Raw genomic sequence first — 19,129 nt, 5'->3', positions numbered from 1 at the left:
GAACGTCTTGCTTTTACTTTTTAGACGACTTCTACTTTCACTAAATTACAACCGAATGAGCCGAAAAATAAATAAATTTCGGACATAAACGCCACACTCACTTCCTTTTGGAAAATACGTGTTCTGAATTATGGAATGTTTCCGACTAAACAGGCAATGTTTAAAATCCAGTTTTCAATATTATATGTGTGTAATATTCACAACAAGCGTTAAATTTAAATTTATATCGCAATTCGCAATATTAGAAATTATTAGAAATATTTAACCTTTCGTCCGTAAACAGGGTCTTCCAGACCCATTCAAAAATTTCGCATCGACGTTTCTAGAAACAATAATTTTTTCCTTAAACGCTCATATCTTCGAAACTGTTGGAGAGTTTTTCAATCTTTGTTTTTTTTTTTATCGACCCAGAATAGTTCAAACTTTTGATTAAAAAAAAATTAAACAAATTGATTTTTTGCAAAGATATTCAATCTTAAAGTTACGCAGGTCTCACAGATCCGGTCTACACTTCTCGTAGGTTTTTTTTTATGTCTACAGTCGAAGGGTTAATTTATATCGCAATATTAGAAATTAATATGTTCAAGTGATTTACTTGAAAAAACAAAAAAGAAATAACATCATTATTATCTCAATGTGTATAGATTTTAAAAATCTTTTTTTTTTATTAAAAATAATTATATCACAATTTTTTGTTACACGCAAAATTATTAACTTTGCGAATCAAATATCACTGAATGTATTATCTTTACTTTGGAATATTATTACACGCTACGTTTGTTATATAAAATTATTATTTGGTTTGTAATTTTTGAAGAACAATTTTGGACAAAACATTTTGAACAATCTACAAAAGTGTATAGACCTTAATCGAAAGCGCAACCAATTGATTGATTATGATTGTAAATCTCTTGCGATATCTTTCTCAGTATCGAGTATATTATAAAATTAAATCTTCATTAAATTGCCGTGAGAGATTCACCGATCGTACCGTACTTCCGGTCGGATTTCTTCTCCGCCAGTTTGATTACGGCATTTGTTTTTACAGCCTCACGTGTGTCGCCCCCACGCTTACATTGTAGCATGATCGTAGAGAAAGTAAAGGTCGTGAGCTCGTCTTACGACCTTAAAGACCCTGAGACTTGCTTGCTCACTCGATTCTCGTCTTATCCTTAGAAAGCATCATTCTCCCTCCCCCCCTTCTTACCTGTTGAACATCTCTTATTTTTTTTTTTCTACATATTGCACAGCACATCTTCGTATGAAAGTCATCGTACTTTCATTTAACGCGAATTGATGGTTCGATGGACTACAGTGATTTATATATTCGTATGGATACATATTATTTTAAAAAAATTTACTAAAAATAATATATATTTTGCAAGAGATACAAAATGTTGTTATTCTCAAATGTGTGCATACGATCAAATAATATTCAGTGATCTTTAAACAGTTGTAATTATTTTTAAAACTTGTTTTTCAAAATGTATAAATTTGTTTTAATGTTTCTTTTTATCTCTTTCTTTTTGTATTAAGTTTAATATAAAATTGAGTATTAAAAAAAAATTCTGACCACAATGATAAAAATAAATTGCATATTTTATATTGCCTTGTTATGAAACTTGGATTTATTGGCAGTGAGAAAGGAACGCGTTTAGGAAATTGTAAAAAGTAATATATATGTGTGCAGGGAATGAACTTATTCTTTATAATATAAAATAATATTTTATTAACACATGTAAAAAAATATTAAAACATGCACGCATCCCAAAACTCAGACGATATTTACAAAGTATAAAAAAAAACTTATTACATATATAATAGTAATATGCGCTAGGATCTTGGTAAATTGAAGTGTAAAAAAACTGGATGATGTTATGTATAGAAATTCACATAAAAAAATCTACGAAAAAGAATATTAATCGTTTCTCTCACAATTCTTTTGAATCTAATTGTAACATTTATCTCTCTCTTCTCTCTCTTTCTTCCTCTCAGAACTTTGCTAAGGATCTGAGTGTTAGAAATTAAATTAACCAAAAAAAAACAGAAAGATTTGTTTCAATGTAACAATAATGTAATGCGGATGTACATTGTGATGTACATTATTCTCATTGCAACTAATAAATTATATGAATATTTGTACACATGTATATATATACACATATATATCACGAATATGTATGTACATACATATATGCATATATTAGTGATTTTTAAATTGCATTTGTCACAAAGTAAGTAAAATTTTTCTATTTAAGAACGCGTCATCACAGATTTATCCAAATATACTTTTCATATATATGTATATATGTGTATAAATAACTTCGTTTTCACTGCGATAATATCTTGAGGACCTACTTCCTCATGTGTGATATTATATAAAGCGATATCATCAATCAACAGCTTGGACATGCTGTCATCAAGATAATCGATTGAAAATTTTTGTCGACTTTCATGCACATTTCATCGTCGCGATGCTTTCTAACTGTTAGCCGCAAGGTTTTTCTCTTTTACAACATACATTTATCTTTTAATTTGTTCTTTCTCTCGAAATATATGTATATATATTTTACTTTCGAGCATTTATTCTTCTATAAAGCTCGGTCAACCAGGTAATTAATATCAATCGTTTCTAAACAATTTGTCAACGGTGTTTTTGATCTTTAAATATTGCAAACGAAAGAAAGATCGATCTGCCTACATATATCTGACTATCGATAGCTATCTACTTATAACCGTGATGACCGTCGTCATGATGCGATTCAATGGGAACCCAAACTTTCTCCCAGACGGGCTTCCAGATCTTCTTCCATGCTGGTACCTGCACGTCCTTCCAAACCGGAACCCACTTGCTTTTCCATTCGTCTTTCCACACCTGTTTTTTCTGCGAAATCCAGATCTGCTTTTTCTGCGGTATCCATACCTGGACCGATTCTTCTTTCCAGATCAACTTCTTCTCCGTCACCCAAACTTGTTTCTTCTCCGTCTTCCAGATCTGCTTCCATTCGGCTTTCCATTCTAGTTTCTTATCACTTACCCAGATTTGTTTTTTCTCCGTTCTCCAGATCTTCTTCCAGACCGGCTTCCATATTAACTTCTTCTTCCACAAACCATGGCTAGTGTATTGCCAACCGTGATGATCCTTGCCGACAGTGTGTTCGCCCGGTATGCCGACTTTGACCCACTCCGGTACCCAGATCTTCTTCCAATCGGGCACCTGAATTTCCTTCCACACGGGAACCTGGATTTCCTTCCACACGGGTTTCCAGACTTTCTTCCACGCCGGCACTTGGACTTCCTTCCAGATCGGCACTTGAATCTCCTTCCAGACGGGTTTCTGGACTTTCTTCCAGGCGGGTACTTTAATCTCCTTCCAAGCGGGCACTTGAATTTCTTTCCAAACCGGAACCTGTACCTTCTTCCACACTTGCTTCCAAGTCAGTTTGGACTCTGATTTCCAGATCTGCTTCCACTCGGGCTTCCATACTAATTTCTTTTTCCACACACCTTTCGGTTGTGCCGGAGGTCCGTAAGAATCAGAAGGAGGACCGTAAGAATCCGAAGGTGGACCGTAGGATCCAGGACCCGATGATCCGAAACCACCACCTCCACCGTGGCCGCCACCTCCACCGTGGTCGCCACCACCGCCGTAACCGCCTGATCCGTGATCGTCGAATCCTCCTCCTCCTCCTCCTCCAAACGAACCATGATCATCGCCACCAAACGATCCGTGATCATCACCACCGCCGCCATATGATCCTCCTCCTCCTCCTCCTCCAAAAGAACCATGATCATCGCCACCAAACGATCCGTGATCATCACCACCGCCGCCATATGATCCTCCTCCTCCTCCTCCTCCAAAGGAACCGTGATCATCGCCACCGAATGATCCGTGACCACCACCGCCGCCGCCGCCGTATGATCCCCCTCCTCCTCCTCCAAAGGAACCGTGATCATCACCGCCGAACGATCCGTGACCACCGCCGCCACCGCCACCACCGCCGCCGTACGATCCTCCGCCGTGATCACCGCCGAACGATCCGTGACCACCGCCGCCACCGCCACCACCGCCGCCGTACGATCCTCCGCCGTGATCACCGCCGAACGATCCGTGTCCACCACCGCCACCGCCACCGCCACCGCCACCGAACGATCCGTGACCACCACCGGCGGAAGGTGCTCCGTAAGACGATGAAGGTGGTGCACCATACGACGATGACGGTGGTGCACCATACGATGATGACGGTGGTGCACCGTATGATGATGACGGTGGTGCACCATACGACGATGACGGTGGTGCACCATACGACGACGACGGTGGTGCACCGTAAGACGACGACGGTGGTGCACCGTAAGACGACGACGGTGGTGCACCGTATGACGACGACGGTGGTGCACCGTATGACGATGAAGGTGGAGGTGGAGGTGGTGCACCGTATGAATCAGAGGGTCCTCCTACACTCGGTACTCCGTACGATGTTGCTGGTGGGGCGCCATATTGCGAGCTTACAGGAGGCCTGCAGTAATCATTTAGTTAGAACGCGAGATTGAATATGTCGATGGAAAAAGTTGCAAAATTAAGTAATTTGAATGAGAAGTTTGATAAAAACTATATATATAAATATGATTATTATTATATAAATTTAATTATCTATATACTCACTCTCTCTTTGTTCTTATTGGATCTCCAAGCGCGGAGATAACAAAGAGACCGCACAATATTACCTGAAACATTTTTTCTTACATTAGTTTCGTGTAACAATTTGTTCAAATTTGTCGTGTGACATAAATAACAACAACAATAATAATATATAACGACTAATTATGTACATCTCTCTAGAAGTTCTGAAAAAAAGAAAGCTTTAAAAAACGAAATAAAATTCACTTATTAAAAACAGTTGCTATTATTTTTATAAAGTAAAGTATATTGTGCAATGTTTCTCTCGCAAAATTGTCAACATTAAAAAAAAAAAAAAATCAGAGGATCGACTCAGAACAAATTATTAATTATCATGACACCTTCGTCGCTACAGAAATATCTGCGTGTAAAAGAGCAAAAGTATGCTAATTGATCATGTAAATCCGGGGGGGGGGGAGAATAGCGTTATAACGCGTTAATCTTCTTTTCTCTCAAGCGTGTCGTAGACAATTATCTCATTTGCGCAATTGGCGGCCGTCAACATCTCTCCGCTTTTTGTCTCTCGTCTGTAGACTTTTTTTTTTTTTTTATTATAAACGACGGAAGTCCTGCGGAGATTCTCTTCTCCTCTTGTACGCGCTCTCAGCGATCTCATACAAACGCGCATCTCACAAAAATGAAAGTACCCGGGCCGCGTGTGAACGCGCCGTCGTCGACGCAACCGCACGAATTGGGTCGACCCCCCACCCAATTTCTTCCCGAAGAGGCTATTGAGAGACCGTGAAACCTGTACCAACGGTTAACTGGAAAGTGGGCTTCTTTAAGATTCTTTTTTTTTTTTTTTTGCGAAGAATGTTATATCCTTAGGAGATCGATCCATCAGAGGAATTCAACTGCGAACGAGCGGAAATTTAAGTATCACATTTTTATGTCCCGTTTCTTTTTTCTCTCTCTCTCTCTCTCTCTCTCTCATCTCAATATTCTGTGTCAAGATCACCAGTTATAGCAAAACAGGTTTTTTTTTTCATACTTTTTTCATACGCCAGATAATGTCGTAATCCCGATTGAAATTGCACACGTACTGTATATCGACACAAACCCCCCACCACTGAGATTCGACTCCCTTCCCAGATTAACATAACAATTATAAAATTATATTTGCATATTATCTCCACGTGTTATAATGATAACCTTGACTCGCTCTTTGTTTCCGACTTTACAACCAACAAAACAACTTTATTATCTTAATTTATAATGACATTGACTTGCGAAAATTACCTGATGAATAACTAACTTCAGTTGTTTCTTATCTGGTTAATTTACGCGTTATTATTATAATGTGTTTCCGGTTTATATGAGAGAATTAATTCACAAATAAAAGGTCATTCTTCGTATTGTTTTAATTTACTGCATCGAGAAAACCTTACATTTAACCCTAATCCTGCGAACTTCGGACATTAATATCCGAGCAATTCTTGAAAATGAGAAAATATCTTGTTAATTATTTTTAGTGAAAGAGAAAATTTCTAAAAATAAAAAATATATCAAAATTATTGTTATTTCCTTAATATAGAATACGTTTAATAAAACATCGTAAATGTTTACAGAGTTTTTGCAACGTTTTAATTAATAAAAGAAACCGTCGGACATTAACGTTTAGGATTATTTACAAGATGTGTATTTAAAAACACATTTGCAGCATTAGAGTTAACGGTAATTTTTTAGAAAATGTTTAAAAAAATGTTTAAGTTTAGTTTACTATGGCTCTTTGTGAAGAGTGAAAAGTGAAATTCTTTCAATATCTAAAATAAATTCGTAATCCCGTCGTACAAGATAGTTCAGTATTGCACGTTTGAAAATGGTGACATATTACATCTAACATGCAGAGATAAAATAGAAGATAAAATGGGAGAAGCAGATATATTGCAGAATGTTAGAAAGCAACTCTAAATTTACACACACACACACACACATGCACACGAACAATGCGATAATGCGTATTGTGTCGCGTTGGCTTTATTGATTTTTTCACGCATTTAATGCGACATTAGTTCCGCGTTGTATATTTTTATCTCTTATGTACCACCTACATAGATGGGTGCAACTTTCATTTCCGCGGAGGGAAAAGTGACAAGAATGTCCACTTGTAGCAATTGCCGTTAGAAAATGGCAGTAATTTACTGGCTCGTTTGTGACGATTTACTTTAATGCAGCGCTACTGGTTTTGTGCGCTAAGATCGTTATGACCAAATGTATAGTATTTTTGACGTTTTTATGCAATTACGACAACAAAACATAGCATATTACTAATAAATATTGTTTTTAGATAGGCTTTTTGCAAATATAGTTCGACAACAACTTATTATATTTGTGCTTGTCGATTATACAAGATACAAAAATAAAAATAAACCAGAACATGGAAAGAAAAAGTATTCCTCTCTCAAGAGACACATAAAAAAAGACATAAAAAATTATTAAAAAGTTTTTAAATTGTAATAAAAAAATTGTAATGTATTATTTTTTTTTTAAATTATATCGTACTTCCACATTTGTCACTTGATCGAGTTAAAAAAAAAAAAAGAAAAAAGAAATAACGCAGAGAGTGTAGTAGACACGTCGTATGTGCGCGTGCGTTATCGATCGGATCTAAAACAACTTTTATAAACGATCGCTTGTCAAACTCGGGCGCGATGTTTTCTCACTTCTCGTTTGAAAAAAAATTTCACATATGTAACACAAGCGCACTGATGACACACGATTATACGAGATGAAGAATGAGAACACGGATATTCGCGCGACGACATACGAACACTAACCAGAGTAAACCGCATGTCTCCTCAACGAGGGTTGTGGTCCACCATGTGAAAAAAATTAAAATTAGTCAACGACTGCTTTGTTGTTCTTTTTTTTTTAACGGTTCGTCACTCTTCTGACGAATTCATCCTAACATTCGAGGCTTTTATAGCAAATGTTCCTCTGCCTCCTAGACACCTAAGTACTCTAGACACAGAGACATTTTGAGGAGGGGTACAAAGAAGAGAGCCACGCTGCTTGCTATGCGGGGGTATACTCTTCACGCACATCTTCAGTAGTTCAGGAGGGGGATTTCCTCGTTTATGCTTCATAGTGAATGTGAGAACAATGTGAAAGACAGCGGACGATCCGATGCGAGCGATAAAGTAAATCCGAAATATTTGTATTTTTAAGAAGCATGAAAGAAATATTTTGCGAGCAATTGTTTCACTACTTTTTTTCAATAACAAAAAAAAATACCAAAGCAAACTTTTAATCGTGTTTCAAAGTTTTTGTACGAGAAATAAGATTTTTGCGAGATTTCTACTAATTGGTTGAGTAAAATACGTTATATGGCTTTAGTAGACTGATTTGAATAAATTATAATAAATTAATCAGTTTAATCATAAACTGATTAAAAATAGATTCTCGTTACATTTAATAATCCTGCATTCTTGGCGAATATATCTCAATGGCTGAAAACATCGATACATAACCAGTGTCCAGTGACACGCAACACATACGGCGGTATAACCGGTAATGACTTTCTCGCTAATTATTATCAGGGTTTCTTGAACGATCACTGCCGCAAGGGGAATGGACTTTCTACCACTTCTCACACATTGACTCAAGAGTAATATGATGTAAAAAAAGAAAAAAAAAAAAACAAATATGTACTAGTATTTTTTTCTGTGTATTATATAAAGATGTGTTTCTAAAAATATCTCTTCAGTGTTGAATTTTTTTTTAAATAAATACGCAACATAAAAAATTAACTCTAAGAGCTTCAAAAAATATAAGCTATGTTGTGTTGCAGATTTATATCGCTTGTTTAAAGTTTTTTTCAATAAAATTAAAAAAATTCGTATTAAATTTTATACAGATTTAGAAAAATTTAAAAACAATTTTTTAAAGAGAGATTCACGTTTAAAATATAAAATAATATATTAAATAATAATAATATATCTAATAAAAATATGATAATATATATAATAAATATGTAATATATAATATATAATATATAATATATATAAAGAGAGAGTATTTATTATTATTGTTATTATATTTTGGTCAGTAAAAAAAAAAGATAGAATAGTTATTTAAATTATTTTTATGTTCACATTATTGAGAGACAAAAAAGCGAAAACGTGAGTGTTTTCTGTGGTTATCTGAAATTAAAACTCCGTCTTGTTGTAATTGCGTACAAATCAAACGTTTTATTTCGTTTAGATGTCGGAACTAATAGAAAATGCCTTTCTTATGTTTTATTGGCGCGGCGGCGCGTCGGCATCGTCCCACGATGCACCAACACGGAAAAAAAGCATTTCGTAATGCACGTGAGAACGGTTTCGCTTGTCTTTTGCACTCTGTGAGTGCATCTTGAACTGGCATTCGCCACCTGCGGAGTCTCACTTTGACTTTCTTCCTCAGGGTTACTGTCGCTCTTCGCATTGAAAAGCGCATGCATCATCACGGTTGCATGGCTTTCACCAGCGCGCGCCATGCTCGCTGGAAGATGCGCTTGGTTGTGCATTAGTGTTAGATGATCCCGAAAGAAAAATCCGATCGTGCCATTAACTTCTGCTCGTGTACGGTATGTTGCACGAATGGCAACACAACCGGAAGAATAATAAATCCATCGTGATCTCTCTCTCTCTCTCTCTCTTTCTCTCTCTTTCTTTCTCTCTCCGTCATGATGAGGCGAATTAAAATTCTCGAATCGAAGTTTCTCGCAACGTTTTCTCGTACAAGTCTTTCTTTGTTCAGAAACATCTGCTTTTAGAGATTATCAGGCGCTGAATTGCGATGTATTTCTTTTTCTCGAACGAATTCCGAAAGTTTGAGCCGATCCCCAAATTCTCTTAATTCTCTGTGACATACGAGAGAGAAAGAGAGAGAGAGAGAGAGAGAGAGAGAGAGAGAGAGAGACAAGGAAGTGACGAACTCTCTGAGAGAAAGAGTCGTTACTCTTGAGCCGCCGTCGCGACGGAATTACTTTCTTCCGATGCGATGTCCGAGGCAGCTGTCCTTTCAATTTTTTTGTCTTCGGACAGATAATCGAATCGGTTACTTTCACTATGTGTGTCGGGAATGTGCGATTCTCGCTTCTGATGTCCGCGGGACAAGTTTTCGAGTATGTGTGTAATATACGTGTCGTTTGACGTTTTGGTAAAATATGGCCGACAAGTGGACGCACAAATATTGAACCCTTGTCAAATTTAAGAGAGGCCAGAAACTTCAAAATAAATTAATTCTCAGAAGAGAAGTTGCGAAAAAAAACACAGATAGACACGTAATAGACATACGTGTAAACTTTCCAGTAACGAGTTAGAACAAATATATGCACGCGGTGGAGATATTATTTTCTCTACACAACTTTGTGGGCGCAATATCGCACGTAGAAAGAATTTTATAAAGCGTCACGGAAGGTTCGACTTTCCTTCCGCATTTGTGCACAGCTGTAATCATCGCGAGTCATTTGCACGCTAGAGAGAATATATAATATGAGGTTGTGGATGCAGCGCGATCTACGGTGCGGCCCAAGAGAATTAGAAGTTGATGATTCAATTAAAATTTATTTTTTTAATTGAGAGTCATCAGCTTATTTTTATTTTAACAAAGACACAACGTCTCCTTCCAAGACACATTTGTACTTCGTTGTATCGCTTGTATATAGATACGTCGCTGCGGCGTTCCCGCAACAAACATTGTTGCAACCGGATACAATAAATCTTACGTAACAATATCAAAATTGCAAATTTTTTTGTGCAACAACACACGACGTGTTGTGCCATCTAGCAAACAAAAAAACTTTTTCTATCAGGAAGTTGGCCGATATATTCGAGATCCATTAAGAATTTCTGCGGGCGAAGCTGCTGGCAGGTTGCACAATCGGTCGGATATATCGTAGTCGTTGCATACAAACGCGCGTATTTTGTTCGGTGTGTTTTCTTTTACATGATGTATATATCGACGGGACGTGTGTGTTACCTGAATCGGTTACTATACATATAGACCACATCGCTAGACCAACTTTCAATCGTGACCTGCGACCGATTGCCGCAATTTTCAAGCGGTGTAAGATCCGATAATCGTGGATCGACTCTGTAATTGCGTTGTTATTTTATCACATAACATCAACACAAAGTCGCAATCGAGCGTTATATCCGAAAAGAAAGTTCGCATCTGAAGAAACGCTATATCCTTGTAACTAGATGAGAGACGTCCGCTTTTTGCGTTGTAATTATCTTCCGTGAAGATCCCCTCCGCTCCGCGATGTTTATCGCGATGAAACAAGATCCGACCGCGTAAACTTGTTATTTCTGACCAGTGTGATTAAGTAATCGTAATGACCGAGAGAATTTGAATCCCATGTTCCTCAGGCAGTTCGCTTTCAAATTAGCGCACACTTCTCGCATTTTTAATAAAATATTCGCCATTGTTTTGTGGAAATTATGACGCGCGCAATTCTGCAAAAATATTTCGGCTTAATTCTTTTTCCGGTTCCCGTAGACGTGAACCGAATAACTATATGAACGTTAATGTCCGCGCGATTCTTGAAAAATGAGAAAATCTGATTAACTATTTAGCGGAAGAATTTCTAAAAAAAACTAAAAAATATGTCAAAAATAATGTTATTTCCTCAATATAAAATGTTGAATAAAACTTCATGAATTTTTTACAGAGTGTTCGCAACGTTTAGCGATAAAAAAAATCTGGTCGAACATAAATGTCCAGGGTTTACAGGATATATGTCTGAAAAAAAAACGTTTACAGGATTAGGGTTAAGCTAATTGGATGAATTAATGAATGCTTGATTACGCGTCAGAGATTGAGCTGTTGCAAACCGCGTTTAGAAGCGCGAATAAAACACGCCGATAATCACGAAACGGAATATCAATGGCATTATTAATGATTAATTAACATCGTTCGCACAATGGAAGCTGCGAATATTTTGCACAATGATGATTCTCATCGATAAGAAAGGCCCTTGTTTCTTCTGAGAAACGAGCGATCGCTGATACAACTCACATCATTTTCCCCGATTATTATTTCTTTTTCTTTTTCATTATATTCTTCGATTATTTCTCTCTCTCTCTCTCTCTCTCTCTCTTCCTCTCTCTCTCTCTCTCTTTCTCTCTCTCTTTTCTCTTGTCACATACTTTACGTACTGTATACTGTCGGTTATTATTATTATCTTTTTTATTACTCGGACGCGGTCGTACGAAACATCCATGAATTGATAAATCCATCTATACACGCGCAATTACTCAGATACGGGGCTGTCAATGTTTTAATTGGTTGTTAACGACCTATTTTTATTGCAAATCATATTTCAGAAGACTTCAATGACGTTTGGAAGTTGTAACACTTTCCCATCAAAAATACTCATAGAAGTAATAATTTAATCTTCATACCTCGATAGAAAATTTAAATCTAAACTAATATACAATAAATCAAACTTTAATTTTAACAATTACATTTTTATTATTTTAACACTATTCCCGTTTAAGCAACAATTCAAAAATAAAATATCAATAATAAAAGTTAGTTTTTTGATAAATAAGTAATTTTTTTTTTTAAAATAAATTTGTTTTTTTCATATACGAACTTGACACATTTATATAATTAGATTCTTTTTCTACAGATATACTTTTTTACACACACGAATAAGCAAATGGTTGATAAACAACTTCGACCGCTTGCAACCAGTTTGTTAAACAGTCCCGTCCTGAATAAATAAATAAATAGCTTCACGTTTACGCGTGAGGCGCGCGACACACGCGCGTGTTCTCGATTTCGACAGAATCGAGAGAGTCGTCATAGTGTCTTTTCATGCCTTGTAGACGATTTCCGCGGTATGAGCGACCGAATAGATCGAAAAACCTGTCGGGAATACCGTACAAAGCGGCGAAGCGTTTCCGAAGCACGTTGCGTGAATGTCAATTAGGCGTGTTCGCGTAATCATACCAGTTGGATGCGTGAAAAAACGCACGCAAAAAAACGCATTCGCGCTTCCGCAGAAAAAAAATGCGTTTTCGCGCGGGAACGATTCTGCGCGCTAAAAAAAATAATGACATCGCGCAGAATGTTTTTTACTGAAATTATTTTGCGACACACGAGGAAAAAACTTTTCCTTTAAAGGCGCGCGCCGTTGTACTTCGATATACTTGTATCTTTATTTTCTCTTCTTGATGACGCAATTGACTAACAGCTTTTCCATTACCAGCTTTCTTGCAAATGCGGCGCGTGTGTAACAAATGGTATAATAGTTCCGCGTGAGAGAAACATGGAGAGTGCGAAACAAAATTGTTTACAAGCAATTAGCGAATATATTTCCGACGTTTTCCCGAATAAAATGTCTTATTGAAGTTTAAACACATTAAAAAGTTAACTTATGACGATTTACAAGCGGTTTTAATCCTTCGCGAAATGACTGGGTGTACAAAACGCGAAAATCAGTATTTTTTCAATTGTTTTCTCGAGTCGAAAGTTCGAACAATTCCGCATCGATAAAAAAAAAAAAAAACAAACTGAAAAAATCTCTAGTAATTTCAAAGATACAAGCGTTGAAAAAAGAACTAATTTTAACTAGAAACCGATTTGAAATTTTTTGATGGGTTTGGGAGACCCATGTCAGTCCGCGAAAAATTAAACTTGAGAAAGTATAACTCGAAGCATTATTGACGTTTGTGTGTGTTATAGTTTTTTTCACACTTTTTCGTGAACTTTTGGAAGAGAGAACAACACGCGGCGTGTACATTCGTAGCAAATCAAATGTTATATTTGAAGTTTTATAACGTGCGTTGCGTGAACGTTGCAATATCGCATGTAATTGTACATACAATTACAGATATTAGACTAAATAAAGTGATCAGGTTCTTAAGAAAAAAACATATGTGTGTGCTTATTTGAGATCCGATCGACGTGTGTCTTTCCAGGAATTTCTTTTCTCTTCTTTTACTTTTTTTGTCTGTTTTTAATCGCCGTGAATATACACTTGCGTGTATAAATATATATATATATATGTATATATATATATGTATGTATATACATATCGCCCTGTCAAACATATATATATATATATATATATATATATATATTTATGAGTGATGACGGCGCTACTTTCTCCTTCATAACTATTTCCCTCGATTGATGCGCGTACAAAGTACCACGCGCTACATACGCGTCGTCGAATCTTCTTTTTTGCGGTTTTGAACCGCTAAATAATGCATTAGCCGTTATTAATTCGCCTCGTTAAAAAACACTTGCTCGTTAACTTGCGCGCTGAAAAATTCCGTATTGTCGTTTGCCTTTTCCCACACGCACGCGCGTCTTTCTTTCCCCAAACAAAAATGTCAATTTATCATAACTTTCGAAACTTCGCATTAACATTCTATTGAAGTAAAATCGCAACGTGAAAACAGACCGTGTGGAATGTCATGTTGTTGTTTAGAGAGTTTTTGATTTTGAAGAAGTTCCCGCGTTTAAGTTTTTTTTAACACTAGCACTAGCGTGCTACGCGCACGCTATTGTTATTTTTATTTAACGTGTTGTTAGTGAACACAACCTGCGATGACAGATAGTATATAGTCTTATAAACCATATAATACACATATAAGAAATGTCAGAAATAACACATGAAAATCAAACTTAAAAAATAGTGAGAGAGAGAAGTGGAAAAACAACACGTGACTAAAGTCACGTGACAGGGAAAAAAATAAAAAAGAATATTATATATATTATATGTAATATTCTATATCTATATATAATACACACACATACGCATATATGTATATATGTATATATATATACCGTAATCACGTGACCGAAGTCAGTAACACCGCCGCGGTCGCGCGGCCGAGGTCAGTGACCCCGCCAAAGTAGCGCGGCGGAGGTCAGTTACATTACTCTGTAGTATGTATATAATACATGTAATACAATATAAAGTATAATATTATAAAGATATGATAAATTATATTTTTTTTTTGCTGTAAAATAGATGCAGTGTTTGATATTGAAAATAAAGAATTTACCGCTTGTCTATATGTAGCAAAGAGAGATAAGATTCAACGAGAAAGAAGATCAATTAGATTAAATAATTGGATAACAATTAACATCTTATCGCGACACTCAATCGGATTATATAGAAGAGGAATAACGTTAATTGCTTATTAGATTAGATCAGAGATATAGCGGGTGGGACCAGATGTGAGTCTTTTTGTGTGTCACCTAAATCTATTTATAAGATCTTCTGATGACTCCCGCTAATTGCCTATCGGCCAAACTGCTTCAGTCCGACATTTTCTGCCAGGTTACGTATGTGGCCAATCTTTTTATTTTTCAGATTCTCGGGCTCCGCAAACATGCAGCTCAGGAAAACACTGCGATTGGCAATTTATTTATTCGATACAGTGCAGAAAAATTCGAATTCTCAAATGCATCATATTTGCAACTAATGATTTTTTTTTGTTTGTTTGTTTGTTACACATCGACGGTTTGTCTGAACGTCTGATCGGTTCGGACGTCTTCTCAATTTAAACGTAAGTCTCGCTTATTTTGACAAAAGTCAGTCTTTACCACTTATCGGGGTTGGCCCGATTCCCCGTTTCCATACATTTTCATACATTTCCGTACATTCCATTTCCATATATTTCCATTTCAGATAACAGACCGGTCTCACCATCTCCGATTAGCTTAATCGGCCGATTATTCCATTGGAATCGACCAATGGCGTTGAGTGTTCAGCGGAATTGATCAGTTCGGGGTTAATATTTGATCAATTATAGGTTCACGGTTGATATTTGATCAATTACAGATTAATCGGAGATGGTGAAATCGCGAGTTCTCGCGAAGTGTGATCGCGAACACGGAAAAAAACGTCGGTTGTCTACGTGGAATCATCTTTAACAAGAACAAACAACTTATTGCTGATATTTGTAATCGCAATATTTTTTGCAATCGCTGCGCGACTCCGCTTTCCCGACATCTCGCAAAAACGTAGGTAACGCACTTTTGTACGTGAACTACGTAAATATGTTGTGTAACTCGCGGTATATATAGATATGACAATGTTTTTTCTTCAATAAAAAGTTTCTCTATCACTTGTTGATACAAAGATATATAAATTGAAGAGATGAACAAGATGCGAGATAAATTAAGTGTAAAACAATTTATCAGTGAAGTGTGTCTGATACAGATTGATTGATGTACGACACGATAGCGTGTATATCTAATCTTTATTATGTTTATTCAAGTGGCAGATAAAATAACGTTAAATCGTATATTAACGACCACAAATTCGAGCTGCTTTACTTTCAACAAGTTCACCCGAGACGTTACGTCCGTGATCCTAAGATGCGGGGTGGATTTGTGATTTTCGCTCTATTGGGCCTTGTTTCTGGAAGTTTCGGTAAGGCCCGATCATCGTGTTGACACATTATACGCTTTATTATGATCACACGTACGACAATCCGGCAACAAACACATAGAGATTCAAATAACAAAACAAACAAAATTCACGAGGTACTCGACTCAAGATGTTCTACAGCGATTATATTTCCTGATTTTTATCGCGATAACAAGAGAAGCCCCGTCGCGAGAGTTTTCACTTTCGATGATTTCTTTTAAAACTGAGTAAATTTGATCATCATCGCTCGGCAAGCATTACAAGTGCTCGTCGACTTTCGAATCACCGTTGTTATCTATTGCTAACAGTTTTCGAGAAATTACAAACAAATTAAAACTGACTGAAAATCTCTCGCGGAGAGATCACTTCGTATTATTATTATTATTCTCGATAATCGAGGTTTTTCATCGCAAAAGGGAGAAAAGGATTCGGTCCTGGCGAGCAAGAATGGGGCTACGTCAAAGTGCGACCTTACGCGAATATGTTCTGGTGGCTGTATTACACCACGGCAAAAGTTAACTCGTATTACGACAGACCGCTGCTCATCTGGTTACAAGGCGGACCGGGCGCATCTTCGACGTCGTTTGGAAATTTCGAGGAACTGGGTCCTCTCGACACCGACTTGAATCCGAGAAATCACACTTGGGTAATAAATTGTTGACGCAGATTTTTTGGTCGATTTGTTCAATCGATTTGGTCGATAATCGTATATTGCGTGTATAAAGTTTTTCTATAAATATTTCATCGAAACAATAAAATTCACAAGTTGATATCAGATATAATATCTTATTTAAATTTGTGTGTAGTTTTTATAAATGTTATTAAAATAAAATAAAATTGGTGAATTTTTATGCTTTTTACAAATATAGTTTTCGATCGATAATTGTCACAGGTTAAAAACTACAACGTTCTCTTTATCGATAATCCCGTCGGTACCGGATTCAGTTACGTCGAACGCTTATCAGCGTACGCGACAACAAACAAACAAATTGCCGACGATCTTGTAGCGTGTATGAAAGGATTCTACCAACAACAGCCGAATTTCCGGAACGTATCGACTTACATTCTCACCGAATCGTACGGCGGCAAAATGGGTGCGGAGTTCGCGCTTGTCTGGGATCGTGTAAGAGAAAATAAAAGAAACAATTTTATCAAATATAAAACAAAAAAAAAAAAAAAGACACATTAAAAATTTTGCGAACATTTCTCAGGCTCAAAGAATTGGCACAATTAATAGTAATCTAAAGGGAGTCGCACTCGGAGACGCTTGGATTTCCCCCATTGACTCTGTAATGACGTGGGCGCCATTTTTGCTCCAGACGGTAGGTTGTTATGACACTTGTTAATTATTTTAAAACAATTATTACGCCAATGAAACCCGAGAGCTACTAAACAATTATTTTAAATTAACTTCACGGAGTAAAATTAATTGTTTACTTATTATTAATTTTAATACAAAAGTAAAATAATTATTTCACACCCAAGGTGCGCGTACACGTAAACTTTACACTCTACAGGGTATGGTCGACACGGAAGGGTACAAGATAATCGATGCCGCGGCGCAAGAAACAAAACGTATGGTCGAAACTGGCCAGTGGAACAAAGCGACTCAACTTTGGGCTCACACAGAAAACGTCATCGACAATCAGACTCATGGAATTGACTTCTACAACATTCTCACTCCGCAAAGTTATCACACACATAAGGAACGTTCGTTCTCTCTCGAACCAGGTACACACTAAAAAGCAAAACGCACAAGTGTGCGTTCTAATATCGTCGTTTGTAAATAATTGTGATGTTTTTCTTGATATATAGAGTATCGAATTAATTGTAATCGTGATAAATTGCAGAATCTATGTATCAACGTTTCGTCAATATTCAGTCTTACTCGCTTGACGACTTAATGAATGGTCCGGTGAAGGAAGCGCTCGGTGTTAACGTCACTCACGGCGAACATTCCGGAACGGTCTTCGTGAATTTACAAGAAGACTTTATGAAACCTGTTATTGACATAGGTATAATATAATATAACCAAAGAAAAAATCAACAGAACAAATTTTAATAAGTAAATCTACTTTTTTTTTTTTTTTTTTTTGCAGTGAACCAATTGCTCGATAAAACCAATTTGAAGGTATTCGTGATCACCGGGCAATTGGACCTGATTGTCGACACACCAGGTATGCGTCGCACAAAGATCTCATTAACATACGAAGACCACGGGGAAAGAACTTGATAAGTCACATTTTCGTAAGTTTAGAGAAGAGCGATTTTAAAGTTCAAAACGCACGTGTATTTCTCTGTACACGTTTTACAAAAATGCTTACATCTCGGAATCTATCTAGAATTTTCCGCTCTCTCGCTTTGGAGATAAGTAAAATACTCCATTTTAACTATCAAACAACATCAAAGACAGAAAATTAAAAAAAATGGTTTTGTCAAGTTCTTCTCCAGCGGTCATTGAAGTTGTCAAAAAAAAACTTGATGCGCTCGTTGACAACACATTTCAGGTACTCTTCTTTGGGTCGAGAAACTGAAGTGGAAAGGCGCCTTTGAGTGGAAAAATTCGTCCAGAGATCCCCTCGTAAGTCAATCCAACTTGATCGAGGGTTACAACAAGAACCACGTTAATTTCGGAATGTATTGGGTCAACAGAGCTGGACATATGGTGCGCACTTGCGACAGAACTTTTCTTTTTTGTATTTTCTGACACATTGTATATGTTTTTTTTTTTTTATATTTACGCCAGGTTCCGAAGGACAACCCAGACGGTATGAACGTTATATTGGAGCATTTGACGAGCAACGCGAAGTGAACGAAAGGCAGACTTTTATTTGTGGCTTTTAAATATGCGATTCAATATAACGACGCTTCATCTCTTTCGCAACTTTTTTTAAGAGAACTGCACGCGAGATTATAAAAAAACACGTCATCATATATTCATTCATTTATTCGAGAGAACAATTCTGATTACTTATATAATCATGTATGTCTGTAATATATTACAATTTTCACAGAGATATTTACACTTTTGTATTATATATTAAATGATGTACATATTATGTGAAATA

General features: G+C 36.7%; 2 protein-coding genes across 2 annotated transcripts; one reads left to right on the top strand and one right to left on the bottom strand.

The window, feature by feature from the left end:
* Positions 1 to 2,541: 2,541 nt before the first annotated feature.
* Positions 2,542 to 7,598, bottom strand: LOC109859387 (protein RNA-directed DNA methylation 3-like). The gene is made up of 3 exons (XM_020437616.1): positions 7,456 to 7,598; positions 4,664 to 4,725; positions 2,542 to 4,517 (listed from the first exon to the last, which is right to left on the bottom strand). The coding sequence occupies exons 1-3, from the start codon at positions 7,468 to 7,470 to the stop codon at positions 2,726 to 2,728; spliced, it is 1,869 nt and encodes a 622-aa protein (XP_020293205.1). The 5' UTR covers positions 7,471 to 7,598; the 3' UTR covers positions 2,542 to 2,725.
* Positions 7,599 to 15,952: 8,354 nt separating this feature from the next.
* Positions 15,953 to 19,111, top strand: LOC109859421 (retinoid-inducible serine carboxypeptidase-like). Its single transcript, XM_020437681.1, has 9 exons — positions 15,953 to 16,064; positions 16,478 to 16,707; positions 16,954 to 17,184; positions 17,273 to 17,383; positions 17,579 to 17,792; positions 17,912 to 18,076; positions 18,161 to 18,238; positions 18,569 to 18,726; positions 18,808 to 19,111. The coding sequence occupies exons 1-9, from the start codon at positions 16,010 to 16,012 to the stop codon at positions 18,871 to 18,873; spliced, it is 1,308 nt and encodes a 435-aa protein (XP_020293270.1). The 5' UTR covers positions 15,953 to 16,009; the 3' UTR covers positions 18,874 to 19,111.
* Positions 19,112 to 19,129: the final 18 nt, after the last annotated feature.

This window comes from Pseudomyrmex gracilis, unplaced genomic scaffold (genome assembly GCF_002006095.1).
Source record: "Pseudomyrmex gracilis isolate BER0280 unplaced genomic scaffold, ASM200609v1 scaffold_7, whole genome shotgun sequence".
Taxonomy (NCBI): domain Eukaryota; kingdom Metazoa; phylum Arthropoda; class Insecta; order Hymenoptera; family Formicidae; genus Pseudomyrmex; species Pseudomyrmex gracilis.
This window is presented reverse-complemented; position numbering and strand designations above follow the sequence as displayed.